We start from the raw sequence: 19,378 nt of genomic DNA on the forward strand, positions 1-19,378 counted from the left end.
GGTGGTTCAGTGGTAAAGAATCTGCTTGCCAAGCAGGAGATGTGGGTTCAATCCCTGAGGCAGGAAGATCCCCTGGAGAAGGAAATGGCAACTCACTCCAGTATTCTTGCCTGGGAAATCCCATGGGGAGAAGGAGCCTGGCAGGCTACAGTCCATGGGGTTGCAAAAGAGTTGGACATGACTTAGCAACAAACAATAACAAGCTACTCAATAGCCAGATATTCCCTAGCTATCTCCAGATCCAAGATGAACCAGGCCTGCTATTACACTGTTCTCTCTGAATCAGTGGCTCTCAATCCTATTTGCACAGCTGAATCACCTGGAAGATTATTTTAAAACTATGAAAGCTGGCACCCTCCTCCAGGCCAAATGAATCAGAACCTCTTACCATGAAGTCTAAGCATATAGTATTTTAGGGCTCCTTAGGCAACCCTGATGGGCAAATAGGATTGACAACCATAAATGTACATTGCTCACCTGACCCAACCCATCTTTTATTTTAGTACAAGGCAACTGCAATTTCCCCTACAACAAATGATGATGAAAAAGCCTATCATACCTTACAAAAAGCACAAAGAAAATCTTCCACAGTAGAACTGGGATCCTTAATTCTATCACCAAACTCTTTCACAGGCTTACAAGTTCAAGTGATCAAATAACCAAAGGGAAATCAAGACAAAGAAAAGCTCTTTCCTATCTTCCCCCCTTTATGTCATTTTCTTGATGAATACTGGGACTCTACAGGAAGGAAAGGAAAGTCACTCAGTCATGTTCGACTCTTTGTGACCCCATGGACTGTTGACTACCAGGCTCTTCCCTCCATGGGATTCTCCAGGCAAGAGTACTGGAGTGGGTTGCCATACTCTATAAAAAGGTATAAAAATGTTCAGCCAGGAATGAAAAGTATCCTGTCAAGGCAAGTAGGATAACAGCCAAAAAAGGAAATTTAGGAGCAGTAATCCAACGATCTGCCTGTCATGTGGAGATAAGCCAAATTGGAAGCTGCTGTAATGGGTCCAAAGGAGAAAAAGACATAACAATCTATTTTTTACAGTGCACTTCAAATTGCTTTAGCGGTGCATTAGTCACCTATGTCAAAGGTTTAACATGTTTAAACAGAGAAACACAGTCACAGACGACTTTCCATTCAAAGCACCTTCTTGAGTGCTTCCTTAAAACAGTACATAATGCTGAGCAGTCAATGAATCATCAGGAATGGAGCCCACGGTAGGGTCAAATCAAGAACTCTAGCTGTAATTAAAATTGAGCAGAGTATTTCAATCTATCTGGATAAAAAGTCAGCTAGTTTCTAAGCAACTGAGCGACTTCCCTTTCACTTTTCACCTTCATGCATTGGAGAAGGAAATTGCAACCCACTCCAGTGTTCTTGCCTGGAGAATCCCAGGGACGGGGGAGCCTGGTGGGCTGCCGTCTCTGGGGTCCCACAGAGTTGGACATGACTGAAGTGACTTAGCAGCAGCAGGAAGTAGAAAAAACTTAACGTTCCACAATGCTAAAAGGTAGTGCAAGTGGCCTAACTGTATGTTGCATACAGGAAGTAAAGTGAATTAAATAAGAAAAAAAAAACTCTTCAGATTATAATGCACAAGTTGTGCAATAAACACAGAGGGTTATCATTGTGGTAACAGAAAAATAGAAGAGCCCTGACCCATGCAACATCAAGTTCCCCACCATACTTTGAAACTCTGCTGCTTCCACATTAAATTAATCCAGCAAGGTCTGAATTAGATCAGAAGACACACGGGCCTCCACTTGATGGGAAGAAATTCAATGAACAGGAAAAAACAGCAGCAACCTTCAGAACTTCGTTCCCATTTATCCAACTCCATTCCCTGATGACCAGATAACCTTGAAGAGAATGCGGTTTAGTAAGCCTGTTCCAACCTAGAACAACCTCCTTAACATCCAAAAGCTCTTTAAAAGTTGAAAAGTAGGTACCAATATCTATTAGAAGATCCCAACTGTTGCCATCTCAGATGCTCTATTTAATCACTCACAATCAACTCCGTATTTAATTAGTTACATGCAAGGTAGAGATAAAGATATAAAGGACTTCCAGTTAAAGATGATGGATTGAACACATCCATTTACCTTGGCTAGCACCCAAAAGTCCACTGAAATGACTGGATTTTTTTTTTAAACCCACAATAACAAAGAGAATGGAAGAGGAGACAACCACAATGACATTTTGGAAGCTGAGAAAAAGCCAAATCTTATGGCAGCTGTGAGCAAATCCAAGAATAAAATATTTGCACACAAGCACCCCCAGAAGGCAATTCCATGCACTCTTGGGACCAGGCACAAAAAGGAGCTAAAATATGGAGAATCTGGGAAAAGCTTTTTGAAAAGCAATTAGATGCCCTCCAACTTCCAGTCTCTGTCTTCTCCCCCATTCTATCATGGGTTCAGAGATTTACTATCTAGGGAGAATGAACTAGAGAAGAAAAGCACAGTGGCGACTGGATTCTACCCTCGAAACAGGAGCTTAAACAAAGGTCTATTTATACCACATGTGGAGACATCTATATCCTTAACCTTGTTCATCCAGAGAGAAGACCTGGAAGATTCTTCTATAGCAAATCTGATTAGACCAAAGGAAAAGACTCAGTTCCAAAACTCAATGGCCCAGCTAAATCACCCAACTTACAAACTCTCACTTCATGCTAAGAGGTTCCAGTCAGCATTTCTAGAGCTCCGCTCTTAAACATATACAGAATAGAGAGCAAATGGTTACCAGAAATTTGAGGTCAGTCTGTAGTATGCCAGATAACACAGAAGCTGGGAGGAAACTGCAGAAGGAAGCAGACTTTAAAAAAAAACCCATCATTAATATTGTCAGAAGATCTTAAAATATTACATTTATGGTGGGATGCTAGAAAAAGAAATGCTCAGACCTCAACAGGGAGCTCCTAAAAATCAACATATAAAACACAAGAAAAATGCAATAGCAGGCAAGGTAAACTGGGAGAGATCTTCCAGAAGGCAGAACAAAAAGACAAAGAATTAGAAAACAGAAGGGAGGAAAATTAGAAGATCTAAGAGGTCCAACACTGAAACAGACACAACAGAGAAAATGAAAGGAAATTTAAAATAAAGCAAAACAGAACAATTCAAGAAAGTTTCCCCAAATGGAAGGACCTGAGTTTGCACAATGAAAGGGTACAGAGGAAAGATAGAAATAAACATATGGCAAGAGGTAATATTGTGAAATTTCAGAGCACTAGGAACTAGAAAGATTCCAGATGCTTTCAAAGAAAAGCACAATTTAATAATAAAACTCATTTGGATTTCTCAACAGCAACAAGAGCAAGAGACCTAGGGGAGAAGAGGAAGTGACAGAAAAATTCTGAGGGTAAATGATGTATGAACTAGAATACTATACTCAGCCAAACTATCAAATTATGTGCAAGAGCATAATAAGATGTTCATACCTGCAAAGCCTCAACAAATTAACCTCTCATGAACTCTTTTCCAGACAGCTACTAGAAGGTTTGCTCCACCAAAATGGATGAACGAAAAAGAGGAAGAAGACAGGACATCTAGGAAACTGAAGACTCAACATAAAAGGAGACAAGATTCCCCAGGATAATGGTAAAGGGAGATTATAATGATGTCAGCTGTTTCAAAGGCCCAGCGAACACTAGCCTACTCTGGGAGAAACATCTCTAACAATATTAATGATTGTTTTTTAAGAATAAAAAACTGACAGGATACACGACGTGTTTCAATACACTAAGTGAAGATATGCAGCTCTTGGGGGAGAATACGCGGATAATTTAGTGATGAATGAAGAAAATTAACAAGTGAAGGATAAAACAAGGCAACTTTTAACTGAAGGGGAAAAGCTGTGCAAGCAATCATAATAGACACTACAAGGTTCAGCTGTGAATCAGCTTACCTAATTAATATGATCACTGACTACTGCTCTAACCAAGTTGATATGATAACTGATAAAAGATATATTGGGGTCTACCCAATTTAGGAAAGATGTGAGGGAGGGAGAAAGGGGTAAGAGAACTAGATCGTGATCTTCCATAGTACGAAAACAATATATAACACCTAATACTGAAAAGTAATAGATTAACTGCTTTATTTAGAAACGAAGGTAACATGGTAAAAGCAGCGCTAGTAAAAGTTGGTAAACATTCATTTGAAATACCTGGCATACAAGACATTCAAAGAATGTTTGTTGAAATCCAAAGATACGCAAAAGGGTAAGTGTAGCCTTAAGTGTGCACCCAAATTCAAACACTTTGTAAAACGTTAGGGGCTGTTCTTTAAGACTTTCCCCCTCTACTTAATCCAAGTACCTAAACTTTCTGGATGACAAAAGAAATATTCTGACCATTATTTCTTTTAATCTTCTCCCTAAAAAGATTAGAGATGCTTCCAAAATTAAAAAAAAAAAAACACTGATATTTCACCATAAGAAAATTTGGTATCATAATTGATCAAGCTAATTTCCTCTTTGGATCATCAAAGAAGAAACCAAATCCAATATACACTGGAACGAAGCAAGGATATTTCTCTTTACCATATTATTTAGTGGATGTAACCATAGTGGATTTCAATCTTAGCTTAGAACTCAGATGGGTGTTTAAAATACATTAAAAATTTTTCTAAATCAAAACAGAATTTACCTTGTAAGCATAACATTTATAGTTTTCCTATTCGTTGTTGAAAAAACTATTTGTCATGGAGTTTTTGTTGTTGTTGTTTTAGAGTAAGATAGATATCTTTTCTTATTCAAGCTTAACAAATTAAATTCCAATTAAAATTTTAGATAATTAAAGTGGCTGGCAAACTAGCTGATCATAAAAATATAATAACTGAAGTATCATTAGAAGATCAAGTCTCAAAGTTCTCTACTCCACCTTTCCACACATCAGTCAGGAACACGTTTAAACCACCACAGGTAGACAGAAAATATCACTTTTAAAAACCCTCCCAATTGAGGTGAGTTGAAATAAATACATGAGCCCAAAAGTAGTTAATAAAATTTCATTCATTTATTCATTTGTTAAATACTTCCAGAGTAAACCTTCTATGTGTCAGGCACTGTTTGCTAGTCTTAAAGCTCAGGATAACTTACTACTAGGTGTGTTTTTTCCTCCTTTGAAAATGAAACATACAAATCAAGGACCATAATGGAGCCACTTACCTAACATTCAGGTGATACTATTTAACTGGAGGATCATCCCATCTATTTCAATACTATTACAAAAGAACCACCTACCTTTATCTCCAAATAAAAAGGAGAATGTTTCTCTTCTTACTTGCAATTGTGCTGTGAGTGCTTGGGTATGGTGGTTCCAAACAGTAGTAAATATAGGAGTTTTGCATAAGATTCTCTTTTTCTACATATTAACTTATTACTATGTAAAGTCCACTAGTGCAGAGGTTGTGGGCACTGTTGACATTCTGAGCCAGATAATTCTTGTGAAGGGTTGTCCTGAGCCTTGCAGTATGCTTAGCAGCACCTGTGGCCTCTACCAATGAGATGCCCGTAGCACCCCACTCCCAGCTGTGACCAAAATACGTCTGCAGACATGGCCAAATACTGGGGGAGGGGAGACGCAAAACTGTTTGCTGCTGAGAACCACTGCTTTAGAGGAACATCTCAGAGAGGGAGAGTAATTATAAATAGAAGAGGCCAGATAAAACAAGATCTCTCTTACTTTCTTTTTTTAATTTATTTTAATTGGAGGCTGATTTACAATATTGTGGTGGTTTTTGCCATACACTGACATGAAACAGCCATGGGTGTACATGTGTTCCCCATCCTGAACCCCCCTCTCACCTCCCTCCCCATCCCATCCCTTTGGGTCATCCCAGCACACCGGCCCTGAGCACCCTGTCTCATGCATTGAACCTGGACTGGCGATCTATTTCACATATGATAATATACATGTTTCAATGCTATTCTCTCAACAATCCCACCCTTGTCTTCTCCCACAGAGTCCAAAAGTCTATTCTTTACATCTGTGTCTCTTTTGCTGTCTTGCATATAGAGTCATTGTTACCAACTTTCTAAAGTTAAGTCAGAAAGAAAAACACCAATACAGTATATTAACGCATATATAAGATCTCTCATAACTGTAGGTACATCAATCTCTTGATGCTACTGGTCTACCACCATTTTAAGCTCAAATGTCTTCTAGTCCTAAATCTGAGGTATGGGAAGAGAAGTAGTCACATTAAAATGATTCAAAGAAAACAGGAAGGAAAAAATTCTGCCTAATCTTTTGTCCGTCTTCCACTTAAAAGAACACCAAGATCATCCTTCTTATAAATTACCTAACATAATCCCAGAAGTTTTGACAAATATTTGAGTACCTACTACATGCCAGAGAAAGATACATTCATCAACTACATTTACTGAATAGACAAATCACTCTTATAGACAGTATTTTCTTCATAAGCTCTCATTTGGTAAAAATTCTTAAATATGATACTAAAAGCACAAACAAAAAATAGGTAGATTGGACTTTATCAAAATAAAAAAACCCTTTGTACGTCAAGGGACACCACCAAGAAAGTAAATAAACAACCCATAGAATCAGGGAGACCTGGCATGCTGCAGTCCATGGGGTCACAAAGAATCAGACATGGCTGGACAAATGAACAACAGGAGAAAATATCTGCAAATGATGTATCTGATAAGAGACTTAAATCAAGAATACATAAAGGACACATACAACACCCACAACAATGTTTAAAAAATAACTGAAATAAAAGTTGGGCAAAAGACATGAACAGACATTTCTTAAAGGAAGATATACAAATGACCAATAAGCACATAAAAAGATGCTGAGTATCACTGCTCATCAAGGAAATTCAAATCAAAACCACAATGAGATATCTACTAGCATGGCTAGAATTTTAAAAGTCAGATAATAACAAATGTTGGCAAGAAAGTGGAGAAATACTTTAAATCACAGTATTCATACACTGCTGGAAGGAATATAAAATGGTGCAGTCACTTTGGTAAACAGTCTGGCTGCTGCTGCTGCTGCTGCTACTGTGAAGTCGCTCAGTCGTGTCTGACTCTTACAGACCCCATGGACTGTAGCCCACCAGGCTCCTCAGTCCATGGGATTTTCCAGGCAAGCATACTGGAGGGGGGTGCCATTGCCTTCTCCAAAACAGTCTGGCAGGTCTTCAAATGATTAATCAGAGTTACCATATGACCCAGCAAATCCACTCCTAGGTATATACCCAAGAGAAATGAAGACATATGTTCACACAAAAACTTGCACGTAAATGTTTACAGCACTGACACTCATAATAGCCACAAGATAGAAATAATCCAAATGTCTATCAGTGGACAGATGAATGAACAAAATGGGATACAGTGTATAAGCATGCAGTGGAATACTATTTGGCCATTAAAAGGAATGCACATGAATGAGAACATTATGCTAAGCAAAAGAAGCCATTCACAAAAGACCACATACTATATGATTTCATTTAGATGAAATGTCCAGAAAAAGGAAATCTATACAAAAAGTAGATTAGTGACTGCTTAGAGTGGTGAGCGGAGAAGGCAATGGCAACCCACTCCAGTACTCTTGCCTGGAAAATCCCATGGATGGAGGAGCCTGGTAGGCTGCAGTCCATGGGGTCGCTAGGAGTTGGACACGAATGAGCGACTTCACTTTCACTGTTCACTTTGATGCACTGGAGAAGGAAATGGCAACCCACTCCAGTATTCTTGCCTGGAGAATCCCAGGGATGGGGTTGCACAGAGTCAGACACGACTGAAGCGACTTAGCAGCAGCAGCAGTGGGGTGGTGAGGGTTATTGAGAGCAGAAAAGAGAATGATAGCTAAAAGGTATGGGGTTTCTTTTTCAGGTTATGAAAATGTTCTAAAATTGATTGAGGTGATGGTTACACATTATCTGTGAATATACTAAAAACCACTAATTTGTACACTTTAAAAGGGGTGAAGTATGTGAATTAAATCTCAATAAAGCTGTTTTTTTTTTCTTGCCATTTAAGGTATAATGGAAAACACAGCATTTGTACCATAGTTTATTCACAAAAATGTCTAATTTAAAAATACCCTTGCATCTAGAGAGATCTCATTCGTTGGTTGTGAAGTATGGAGTGATTATTAAATGCTATTTAAACTATTAAATTTGTCAGGTAAACATTTAAGAGACTACAGAAATCTTCAAAGTTTAAGGAAAAACATGAAAATGCAGGCATCAAGGAACTTCAGAAGACATGAAATGTACTTAAGATGTATTAGCGTGCATTAAGTAATTGGATTCAGGAGGTTGGGGAGGGGAGGGAGTAAACAAGAGTTTAAAAGCTCCCAAGAAAAGCCTTCCTCTAGAAGGCTCCCTTCTTTACCAGCAAGCAGAAATGCTGGAAGATTTTTCAGGAAGCTAAAAATAATTACCCATATGATTTACTTCAGGAACAAATAGGAAGTCAAGTAAATAGGAAGGGCCAAACACGAAGAGATATAATGAAACAAACAAACAAAAAAGCTAAACCAGTTCCCAGGAGAGCTTACTGGGAAGTTTCAGCAACCAGCATGCATTCTTGCTTTTACCAAGAAGAACATAATATAGGATCTGGGCAGAGCTCACAATTCCACTACTGAAATTTCAGCCCAAATAAATTCCATTTCTGTGGTTGCCTGTGTGATATACCAGTTAATCTATCTTATCTCATTGCAGAGTTCTTGGTATACCTGATCCCCAGAGTCCACAGATTCCTGACCTGAAGAATCGCCAATGACAAGGAATGTCCGCGGGGGGCGGGGAGCGCATTAGGATTTTTTTTTTTTTTATCCTTAATAAATCTCAGTTCCTGCCTTGGTCATTACAAACAGCCTGTTTCACCATCAGGCCAAGTCTGAGCACCTCATAAAGCACTGTGCCCCACTTTCAACCCAAAATTAGGGTTGTGGGGCGGGGGGAAAGGCAAAGAGAAAACCACCAAAAACGGGGATTGGCTTTTTCTGCAGAGCCTCGGGTTTCAAAATGACTGCCTTGAAAACTGAAGTGACCCAGATCATTGGGGGGTGGGTAGTGACATTCATTCTCCTGTAGGGTGGCTGTGGCTTGGTTCAGGAAAGGAAAACTTGGGGAGAAGGGAGTCTACACCGAAAGAGAAATAACGGGGAATGGTCTTTAGGTACCACCTACTTCAAATGAATCACTGCAGTGTCAGCCCTGCACTGATTCCACGAATTGCCAAACAGGATGAGGTAAGGCACAAGCCTGGAGTCCGCCCCCCCCCCACTCCTCCTCCAGCTCGCAGAGGCTTCTGCTGAGGGGCTGACGTCACCCTTCTGCATTGAGGTTCAAGGACCGATAGCAGCACCAGCTAAGACGGGGAGCAGAGTTGGGGAGCTATTGCTGTCATCAAGTGGTGGGGGTCCTTCCCTGGGGCTCTGCAGAATGGGTTCACGCAACGACAGAAAGATGAGTGTAAGGGTGCAGGCGAGTGGGCAAAAGGTCCTAAGACCTGGGTCTCCGAGAAAGCGCAAAGATGCCCCTGGTTTATGTAAGACCCTCTTCCCTTCGTGCGTTTCGGCGCGGCGGCGGCGCCCACCCCCTGTCAGTGCGCTTGGGGGGCCTTTGATCTCCCTTGCCCAGCCAAGCAGCTCACGGCTCCCGGCGCCTGCCTCTCGCAGCCCCGCGGGGTCGGGAATAACCGGGAATCTGGGATCAAACCCTGCGCTCTCGCGCCTGCTCCCAGCCGGCCACAGGTTAGCTCCAAGAGGCGCCGCGAACGGGCTGGTAAGGGAGGATGGGGAGGGGGATCCCGAGAGGAAAACAGCTGAATAAAACCGCAACTTTCCCCAGAGGCTGACCCTAACCCGCGAGCTTAAAAGAATAAGTCAATGCATTAAAATATTTTGGAAAGGTCGACAACCTGCAATCATCGCCACCACACAGCCCTTTGCAACCTACACCGGGCGGGGTGCAGGGTCCGAGCAGCCCCAAAGCTGCACCCTGCCATCCTGCAGCCCCAGCCCTGCGCCTATCTCCGTAAGGAGGGGACCGAGATTTGATTTTTGCTTTGGTTTTTTTCCTCCCCCATCCCTTCCCGGAGCATCACTACACTGACCGATGGACGGCAGCGCAGCCGCCGGTCCGGCGTGGCCACTCACCCAGAAGACGAAGGAGTAGATGATGAGGAGGGTTTTGAGACAGGTTATCACAGGTTTGGTCTCCATTCTCCTCGATGCCATACTACAGAGCTCCGGCGGCGGCGGCGGCGGCTGGAGGCGGGCGGGCGCGCGGGAGGGGGGAGGGGGCGGGGCGGGGCGGGGCGGGGCGGGGCAGGGGCGCGTGCGGCTAGAGGCCCCGTGCGCGCGTGCACGCGAGGCTGCGCGCGTGCTTGAGCGCGCACCCGGCAGAGCGCCCACTTAAGGAATCGACCGGCGGAAACTGCGCATGCGGAGGAGGCCGTTCGCCCGCGCGAATCCGCACAGGCTCAGCCAGCCAGCCAGCCGAGGAGTGGGGCAGGGCCTCCGGGAGTGAGTAGAAGAGTTTTTGCTTTGTACGCAGTAGGGCTTTCCATTTGCAGGATTGTCTGCACCTGGTTTATTGCCATCCCCGGAAAGCAATCGGATTTCTACATTTGGACGGCCCACCAGGCCATCTGAGATGGAAGTGGCCCAGTAGTCGTGTCCTTGGAACAAGCTGGCCTTGTCTGTGCCAGTAACAGACTGTGACAGGTGGCCGGAGATACAGCTGGAGGGATGGTTAGGAACACGGGAGCTCAGACAGACACCCCCAGTCCTTGCCACCACGGGCGCTCCATGCTTTCTTGACATTTTGGAAGCCGAATGACAAGGTTCTATGTGAAAGTACCATTCATTCTTCACATAAAATGTATAACAGAAAAAAAAGTGTTTAAAGTCCCTGAGACTCATGTTCCCCACCCTAACAAGTACAGACCAGCTCACACTCAGGAAAGAACTGTTTTAAGGTCAAAAATTAAGGTTGGAAAGCAATTCAGAAGTTCCTCAAAACGTTAAACACAGAGTTACCATATGACCCAGTGGTTCCACTCCCAAGAGAAATGAAAACATGTCCACACAAAAGCCTGCCCATGAATGTTCACAGCACCCCAATGTCCATCACTTGTGAAGAGATAAACGTAATGTAGCACATTCATACAGTGGAAAATTATTTGGTCACACACACACACACAAAACAACAAAGCACTGATATTTGCTGTAATATGTTTGAGCCTTGAAAATATGCTAAGAAGCCAGACACAAAAGACCACATACTGAATGTTCCATTTATAGGCAATGTCCAGAATAGACAGATCCATAAAGACAGAAATAGATTAGTTTGCAGGGGGGCAACAGGAATGAGGAGCGACTGTTGATGAGTAGGGGGTTTCTTTGGGGAGTGACAAAAATGCTCTGGAATTAGATTGTGATGATGGCTGCATAATTTTGTGAATATACTAAAAACCACTTAATTGGACACTTTAAAAGGGTGAATTTTATAGCACATGAATTATATCCCAATAAAAAAGCAATGTACACTCCACCCAGATTTCCTGTGGCTGGTTTGCAGAGGAACACACAGTACAGATTCTGTGGGAGATTTTGCTGGATTCCTAAGAGACTCTGCAGTCAAAACAGTGACATTCTCACAGTCTAACCTAATTGTGGATGATGCTAAGGATGCCTTTTGTGAAAGAATGAAAAACGAAGTCAATAAAGCTCGAAGAAAGCCTGCCAAGGTCAGTTGCAGGAGTAATTATTACCGCCAGTGGGTTCTACATGGTCCCAGGTCAGTGAGGTCATTGTGTAAATAGGACCCAAATATGAGGAAGAGGAGAACTTGCTTAAGGTAATGACCAACCATGACAGAGAGCTAAGTGGGCATAGAGGGGAGTGGAGAGGAGTGTGGGTGCAGGTGGAAAAAAAGATTAGGGACAGATTGGCAATGTTTCTCTTATAAACGAAGATCTTGCAGAGTGATTTTCTACTCTGGTTGCTTATTTGCATCACCTGGAGAACTTAAACACTAACAACAAAGCCTTCACTGCCTGTGCCCAATCCCAGGTAGCCTGAATCATTTGCTTTGGAGTGAGGGCGTGGCAGTTTTCAAAGTTTTCCAGGTGGTCTTAATGGGAATCAAGAGCTCAAACCACAACATGCTCAAACCCACCCTCAGAAAGGTGCTTTCACCTCCACTTTCACGGTCCCTGGGTGGCACAAGAAAAGGATACGGAAGACGTCAAACCCAGTGAGTATTCTTATCCAAAAAGATCTTTCCCGTGCATAATTACTCTGCAGAGGGTTCGACCCAACTGGGACAACGCTGAGCATCATAGATAATTTCATGAGTTAATATAAATACAATATTCACATATGGCACCCATGAACTCAACTAAGTCACCATTTCACGGTTTGTCTGAAGCTTTTTGGGGGTCAAGATTCTTGAAATCTTGGGCTATTCTAGCAAAAAATAATTTATTTAAATGTAAAGATAAATAAGAGTATTAAGTAATGTAATTAATGGGTAAATCACCATAGTTCATAACTAGAGCCTTGCTACTCAAAATGTGGTCTGTGATATAATAGGGTGACAAACATTCCAGTTTTCCCAGGACTGAAGGGTTTCCTTTAACTCTGGATTTTTATTGGTAAAACCCAGACTAGTTGGCCACCATATCGGTGAACCAGCAGCACAGCTATCAGCTGGGAGAGCTGATTGAAAGTGCATAACCTCAGGCCTCACACCAAGCCTGTGTTAACAGGATCCCCAGGGGATTCAGAAGCACAGTAATGTCTGTCAGTTTGTCATGGATTGAATTGTGTCCCCCAAAATGATATGGTGAAGTCCTCACCCCTTTACCTCAGAATGTGACTTTATTTGGAAATAGTGTTGTTGCAGATGTAATTATTTAAGAGGAGGTCACACTGGAGTAGTGTGGCCCTTAGTCCAATATGACTGGTGTCCTTAAAAGAAGAAAAGACCCAGGAAGAGGGCCACGTGAAGACACAGACACACACACAGGGTAAAGGCCATGAGACTGATTGAATGATGTAGCTGCAAGCCAAAAGTGCCAAGGATTGATTGTTACCACTAGAAGCTAGGAAGAGGAAAACAAGGATTCTACCTGGTCTCAGAGGAAGCCTGGCCCTCCTAACACTTTGATTTCAGACTTCTGGCCTTCAGAACTGGGAGAAAATAAGTTTTCTGCAATTATTTTAATTGTACTTTGTTACCACAGCCAAAGGAAATTAATCCATGTCAAAGATTCACTGATCTTGTTCCTCAAAATATGACCACAGCTACCACATCACGTAGCAGTTCGCTGTTAGGTATACACCCCCAAGAATTGAAAGCAGGGATTCAAACAAAAACATGTACATGGGTGTTCACAGCAGCGCTAGTCACATTAATTGTAGGGTGGAGACAACCTAAACAAATGTCCATCAACTAAGGAATGGATAAACAAAATGTGATAAATCCATACAATGGAATATTATTCAGTCATAAAAAGGAATGAAGTACTGACACATGCTACCATATGAATGAATCTTGGAAACTTTATACTGAGTGAAAGAAGCCACACAAATACCACACATTGTACTCATTTTTGTGAACTGTCCAGAATAGGCAAATCCATAGAGACAGAAAGCAGATTAATGGTCTCCCAGGGGCTGGGGCAGGAGGGAATGGGAAGTGATTGCTTAATAGTCCAGTATTTCCTCCTGAGATGATGAAAAAGTTCTGGAGCTAGAGAGTGATGATGACAACATTGTGAATATCCTTAATGCCACTGAGTTGTATACTTTTAAATGGTTAACATGGTAAATTTTATGTATATTTTGTCACACATGCAAATAACATATAACCACAGCAAGTCCAAAGGTCCTGTGGCCTACTACATTCGAAGAACTGACAGAAGGTCAGCAAGGCTCAATAGCAGGGGCAAAGATGGTGTGCAGGAGGCTGGAGAGAGGTCAGCCCATTCAGGTCCTGTTAGATGATGATAAGAATTTTAATATTTTGCTTAAAAACAAGAGGAGCTTTTGATTTGTTATTTGTCTTAAATGGAGCAAGTACTTCAAGGCAAACCAGACTGCCACCAAAGCACCTACCTGCTCCCTGCTCCTACTGTCACCCCCAATGTGTTGTTCCCACAGCAACCAGAGTGATCTTGTTCAAACACAAAGCACATCATGTCACTTTCTCACTTAAAGCCCTCCAGTGGCTTCCCATCATTGCCCAAAGAATCAAATTCCAACTCTTTACCCTGACTTAGAAAGCATATATGAGCTGACTCCAACTTCATCTCCCACGGCTCACCCTTTACCCCTGTGCTTCAGTTGCTCTGCCTTCTTCTGGCCCTTCAATCAGACTTCATTTTGCCTGAAAGCCTTCACAATGGCTGGTCCTATCTTTAGAATGCTTTGCCCCTTAAACTCTGAATAGCTGGTCCCTCCCTTCCTGTCATTTAGATCTCAGTATAGATGTCACCTCCTTGGAGAGGCTATTTCAGATGGAAATAGCCACCCAGTCAAAAATAGCCCCCTAGTCGCTATATGTTCCAATTCTCTGCATCACACTTACCTAACATTTTCTTATTTGTGCACTTGTTTTGTTGTCTGCCTCTCCCACTAAGCTCCACCAAGCAGGTAATTTTGTCTGTCTTCAGTTCAGTTCAGTCATTCAGTCGTGTCCAACTCTTTGTGAGCACACCAGGCTTCCCTGTCCATCACCAACTCCCAGAGTTCACTCAGACTCACGTCCATCGAGTCAGTGATGCCATCCAGCCATCTCATCCTCTGTCGTCCCCTTCTCCTCCTGCCCCCAATCCCTCCCAGCATCAGGGTCTTTTCCAATGAGTCAACTCTTCATATGAGGTGGCCAAAGTATTGGAGTTTCAGCATCAGTCCTTCCAATGAACACCTGGGACTGGTCTCCTTTAGGATGGACTGGTTGGATCTCCTTGCAGTCCAAGGGACACTCAAGAGTCTTCTCCAACACCACAATTCAAAAGCATCAATTCTTCGGCTCTCAGCTTTCTTCACAGTCCAACTCTCACATCCATACATGACTACTGGAAAAACCATAGCCTTGAATAGACGGACCTTTGTTGGCAAAGTAATATCTCTGCTTTTGAATATGCTATCTAGGTTGGTCATAACTTTCCTTCCAAGGAGTAAGTGTCTTAATTTCATGGCTGCAGTCACCATCTGCAGTGATTTTGGAGCCCAGAAAAATAAAGTCAGCCACTGTTTCCATTGTTTCCCCATCTATTTCCCATGAAGTGATGGGACCAGATGCCATGATCTTCGTTTTCTAAATGTTGAGCTTGAAGCCAACTTTTTCACTCTCCTCTTTCACTTTCATCAAGAGGCTTTTTAGTTCCTCTTCATTTTCTGCCATAAGGGTGGTGTCATCTGCGTATCTGAGGTTATTGATATTTCTCCCAGCAATCTTGATTCCAGCTTGTGCTTCTTCCAGCCCAACATTTCTCATGATGCACTTTGTATATAAGTTAAATAAGCGTATTCACTGCCATATCCCTAATACCTAGATACAGTAGCAATTCAAAAAACATACTGAGTAGATGGGTTGTACATAGTAGCCAGTGAATAGACAATTGTTGACTGATAGAAGAAGGATGTAGTAATTGAAATAGACATCGAAGAAAGAAGAGGATAGTGGTAGTCTTTGAGCAGTGGAAGACCCAGAGGAGGAAAGGATGCAGAAATGTTGGTTGGAGGAGGATCTTGCTCAGGCCAAATTTGACTCTCTTGTTTAGGCAGTATGGGAGTGACGTGATCTGACCCATGTTTTAGCAGTTATTTCCCAAGGAAATTTGGGAAGCAGTATGCAGAAGTGGAGGTTGCAGAAGAGAGAGACTAGAAACAGGAAGAGAGGGGCTTCCCTGGTAGCTCGGTGGTAAACAATCTGTCTGCCAATGCAGGAGATAAGGGTTCGATCCCTGGTCCAGGAAGAATCTCTCACATGCCATAGAACAACTGAGCCCATGCTACAGAGCCCAGGAACCTCAACTATTGACCCCATGTGCCACAACTACTGAGTCCACACGCCCTAGGGCCTGTGATCCTCAACAAGAGAAGCCACTGCAATGAGAGGCCCACGCACTACAACTAGAGAAAAGCCTGCACAGCGATGAAGACCCACACAGCCTAGATAAATAAAGAAAATTATGTACAAAACAGAAACAAGAAAAGAGTTAGGAGGTAACTGCAATAACCTGATTGGGAGTTGATCAGGGCTGGGCCTTGGGAAGTGGCATGGGGCTGGAGGAGGGGCCGGGGCAGTGCATCTCAACTCTGGCTGTATTAAAATTCACTGAGGAGAAAACCTCCACTTCCAGGCCACTGGAGAGGCTCACCCACCCATTAGTCAGTGCCCCTGCCCTGTTCACGATACAGCCTGCTTCTCCAAAGTGGTACAATGTCTTCATTGAATTTTGTGTTGAAGACAGTCAAGATGTTAATGTAAATTTTGAGAACTCCAAACTTACATTCAGTTGTCTTGGAGGAATTGATCATTTTAAACATTTAAATGAAATTGATCTTCTTCACTGTATTGATCCAAATAATTCCAAGCATAAAAGAACAGACAGATCAATTTTATATTGTTTATGAAAAGGAGAATCTGGCCAGTCATGGCCAAGGTTAACAAAAGAGAGGGCAAAGCTTAATTGGTTTAGTGTGAACTTCAGTAATTGGAAAGACTGGGAACGTGATTCAGTGGCAGACATGTCTAATTTTAATCGTTTCTCTGAGATGATGAACAACATGGGTGGTGATGAGAATGTAGATTTACCAGAAGTAGATGGAGCAGGTGATGATTCACAAGACAGTGATGAAAAAAAAATGCCAGATCTGGAGTAAGGAATGTTGTCATCACTGGATTTTGAGAAAGAAAAATAACTTCTCTGCAAGATTCTGTAATTGAGAGAATTCCTGAGTTGATAGCTCTAAAGGCAGATACTATATTTGCCTCCTATAACCCATTTTTCAACCTGTCTGCTTTTTTAAAGGCTTCACTAAGGGTTGATATATAACATTGTACTGGGCAATTTGGGGGCATCCCTGGTGACTCAGTTGGTGAAGCATCTGCCTGCAATGCAGGAGACCGGGGTTCGATCCCTGGATCAGGAAGATCCCCTGTAGGAGGGTGTGGGAACCCACTCCAGTATTCTTGCCTGGAGAATCCCATGGACAGAAGATCCTGGCAGCAGTCCATGAGGTCGAAAGAGTCAGACACAACTGAGTGACTAAACCTCCACCACCAGTTTTTCCATGATGCTGTTGAGGTCCTAGGCAATTGATAAAGCAGTTGTGATAAATAAAAACATTTCACCAAAGTCTCCTTTACTTCACAACCTAGATACTGACATGATAGGAAGCACTTAGCTTAGGGAAAGGAACTAAATTTTAGATTTTAGAACATGGACTCAAAGTGGCTGAAACAATTGGTTGATACTTTAACCTAGTAACATGTTGTTCCTCTGGTATATCTTTCAGAATTATTCCACTAAAGTTTTATTTTTCAAAAAATTTGCTTCACATTATTGTGCATAAGTGATCATTTGTCAGTGTTCCAGATGTATCTTGGCTAAAACTAGCGAATGCTGTAACTTGATGGTTTTGAAGCCTGTGGTTTGGTATTGCTTGATACTTAAACGTCTACGTTTCTTAGCACAGAGGATGGAGAAAGGATGTACATTGTTGCTTTAAAGTCTGTACATTAAGACCAAATTTGTATTTGCACTGTCATTATGACAAATGAGTGGGAAAAATGTTAAAGCACTATTGGATTTTTTTCATTCCTTTCTTTCCTTTTTTTTTTTTTTGATTCAGCTTGTACCTGGGCTGAAAACCTCAATCTATGTTCATGGCAGTGGGGAATTTTTTTTTTAATGTCTACATTCTTTCTAATAAACTGTTGGAAGACTTCTTGGCTATCCTTTCAAGTGTCTCGTTTACTGTAATTTCATGTATTGCCATTTACTAGAATGGAGTTTTTATTTTTACTTGAGGAAGAATTTGAGAATATTCCTCTGAAAAAGAAAAGCTTGCTGTAATGTCACAGAAAACCTTTTAAAAATGAATCTGTAATAGAAAATTGTAGATACACTTTGCAACAGTTGCAAAAGAAAGCGTGATTTGATTGAAATAAAACTAAATGTGTTGTCCTCCTCTAAAAATTCACTGGGAAGCTTTTAGACTTGTGGGTACCTGGTCTCCATCCCCCAGAGATTCTGATTAGCTCAGTCTTTGGTGGGGCCCCAGCAATCATTATTTTTTAAATAATGTTTAAAAAATTAAACATTAAAAATTAAAATCCCTATATGTTCTAGCTGGGATTGAAACCACTGGGACAGGTAAAAGAAATTGTTCAGAAATAGAATAGTTGGCCGTCAAGACTAAGTGGCTTTGGATAATGAAGGAAAAGGAGGAATTGAATACGACTGACTTCTAGTGTGAGTAAACTTGGAGGACGGCTTTTAAAATACCATATAATCTCAATAAATGGTACATCCAAACAAGGGACTTGTTTATGGTTGTTAGGAGGTATGTAGATGAAGAACTTTTTTAGTCACAAAGGGACATTTTTGTTATTAAGGAAAAGTATAAAAGTAGAAAAATATGTATGTACTATGATCTGAACCAGGTAAGAACATATAAACAAGAAACTGGAAGAAAATATGTATAAAATTTTCACACTGGTAGCTCTGGGGGTGGGGGTTATAGGTGATTTTATGTCCTATGTTTTGTATTTACTTCTTTTCCTCAAATTTCTAAATGATCATCTATAACAATTATCATAAAAAGATATTTTTATAAAGGAAGCCCTCTACATTAAAGGTTAAAGTATTAAAAATTTTAGGGCTTGGGGTGGGGGGAAACCTTAACTGTTTTGAGAATTTGCTGAAGTGAATGTTGAGCATTTGTCCATTCATCTAAATTTCTGTATTTATTAATATATCTGTGTGTTTCCAGGAGTTCCCACCTGAACACCACAAATGACTTTTACCCTGGGATTCAGAAATGTCTACAGGACAGAGACTGGATCAGCTAAAGGCATGTCTGCGAAAGTCACTCAGGAAAGCACTCAACCAAAGAGAGGAGAGAACTAAGGTTTGTAAATTTAGTCTAAGGAGCTTTAATGTGAGCATCAGAGGGTTGTTCTGAGGACAGCTCAATATATATTATACATGGAATGAATGAGGCTGCTGCTGCTGCTAAGTCACTTTAGTCGTGTCCGACTCTGTGTGACCCCATAGACAGCAGCCCACCAGGCTCCCTCGTCCCTGGGATTCTCCAGGCAAGAATACTGGAGTGGGTTGCCATTTCCTTCTCCAATG

At 41.7% G+C, this 19,378-nt stretch overlaps 1 protein-coding gene and 1 pseudogene across 1 annotated transcript in view; one reads left to right on the forward strand and one right to left on the reverse strand.

The window, feature by feature from the left end:
- Positions 1–10,292, reverse strand: part of TSPAN7 (tetraspanin 7) — a 131,359-nt gene extending 121,067 nt beyond the window's left edge. The window contains exon 1 of the mRNA XM_019956099.2: positions 10,155–10,292. Within this exon, the coding sequence (XP_019811658.1) occupies positions 10,155–10,235 (81 nt within the window). The 5' untranslated portion in view covers positions 10,236–10,292. The remainder of the gene's footprint in view (positions 1–10,154) is intronic.
- Positions 10,293–16,292: 6,000 nt separating this feature from the next.
- LOC109554906 (prostaglandin E synthase 3 pseudogene) lies at positions 16,293–17,027 on the forward strand (annotated as a pseudogene).
- Positions 17,028–19,378: the final 2,351 nt, after the last annotated feature.

Source organism: Bos indicus, chromosome X (genome assembly GCF_029378745.1).
Source record: "Bos indicus isolate NIAB-ARS_2022 breed Sahiwal x Tharparkar chromosome X, NIAB-ARS_B.indTharparkar_mat_pri_1.0, whole genome shotgun sequence".
Lineage (NCBI taxonomy): Eukaryota > Metazoa > Chordata > Mammalia > Artiodactyla > Bovidae > Bos > Bos indicus.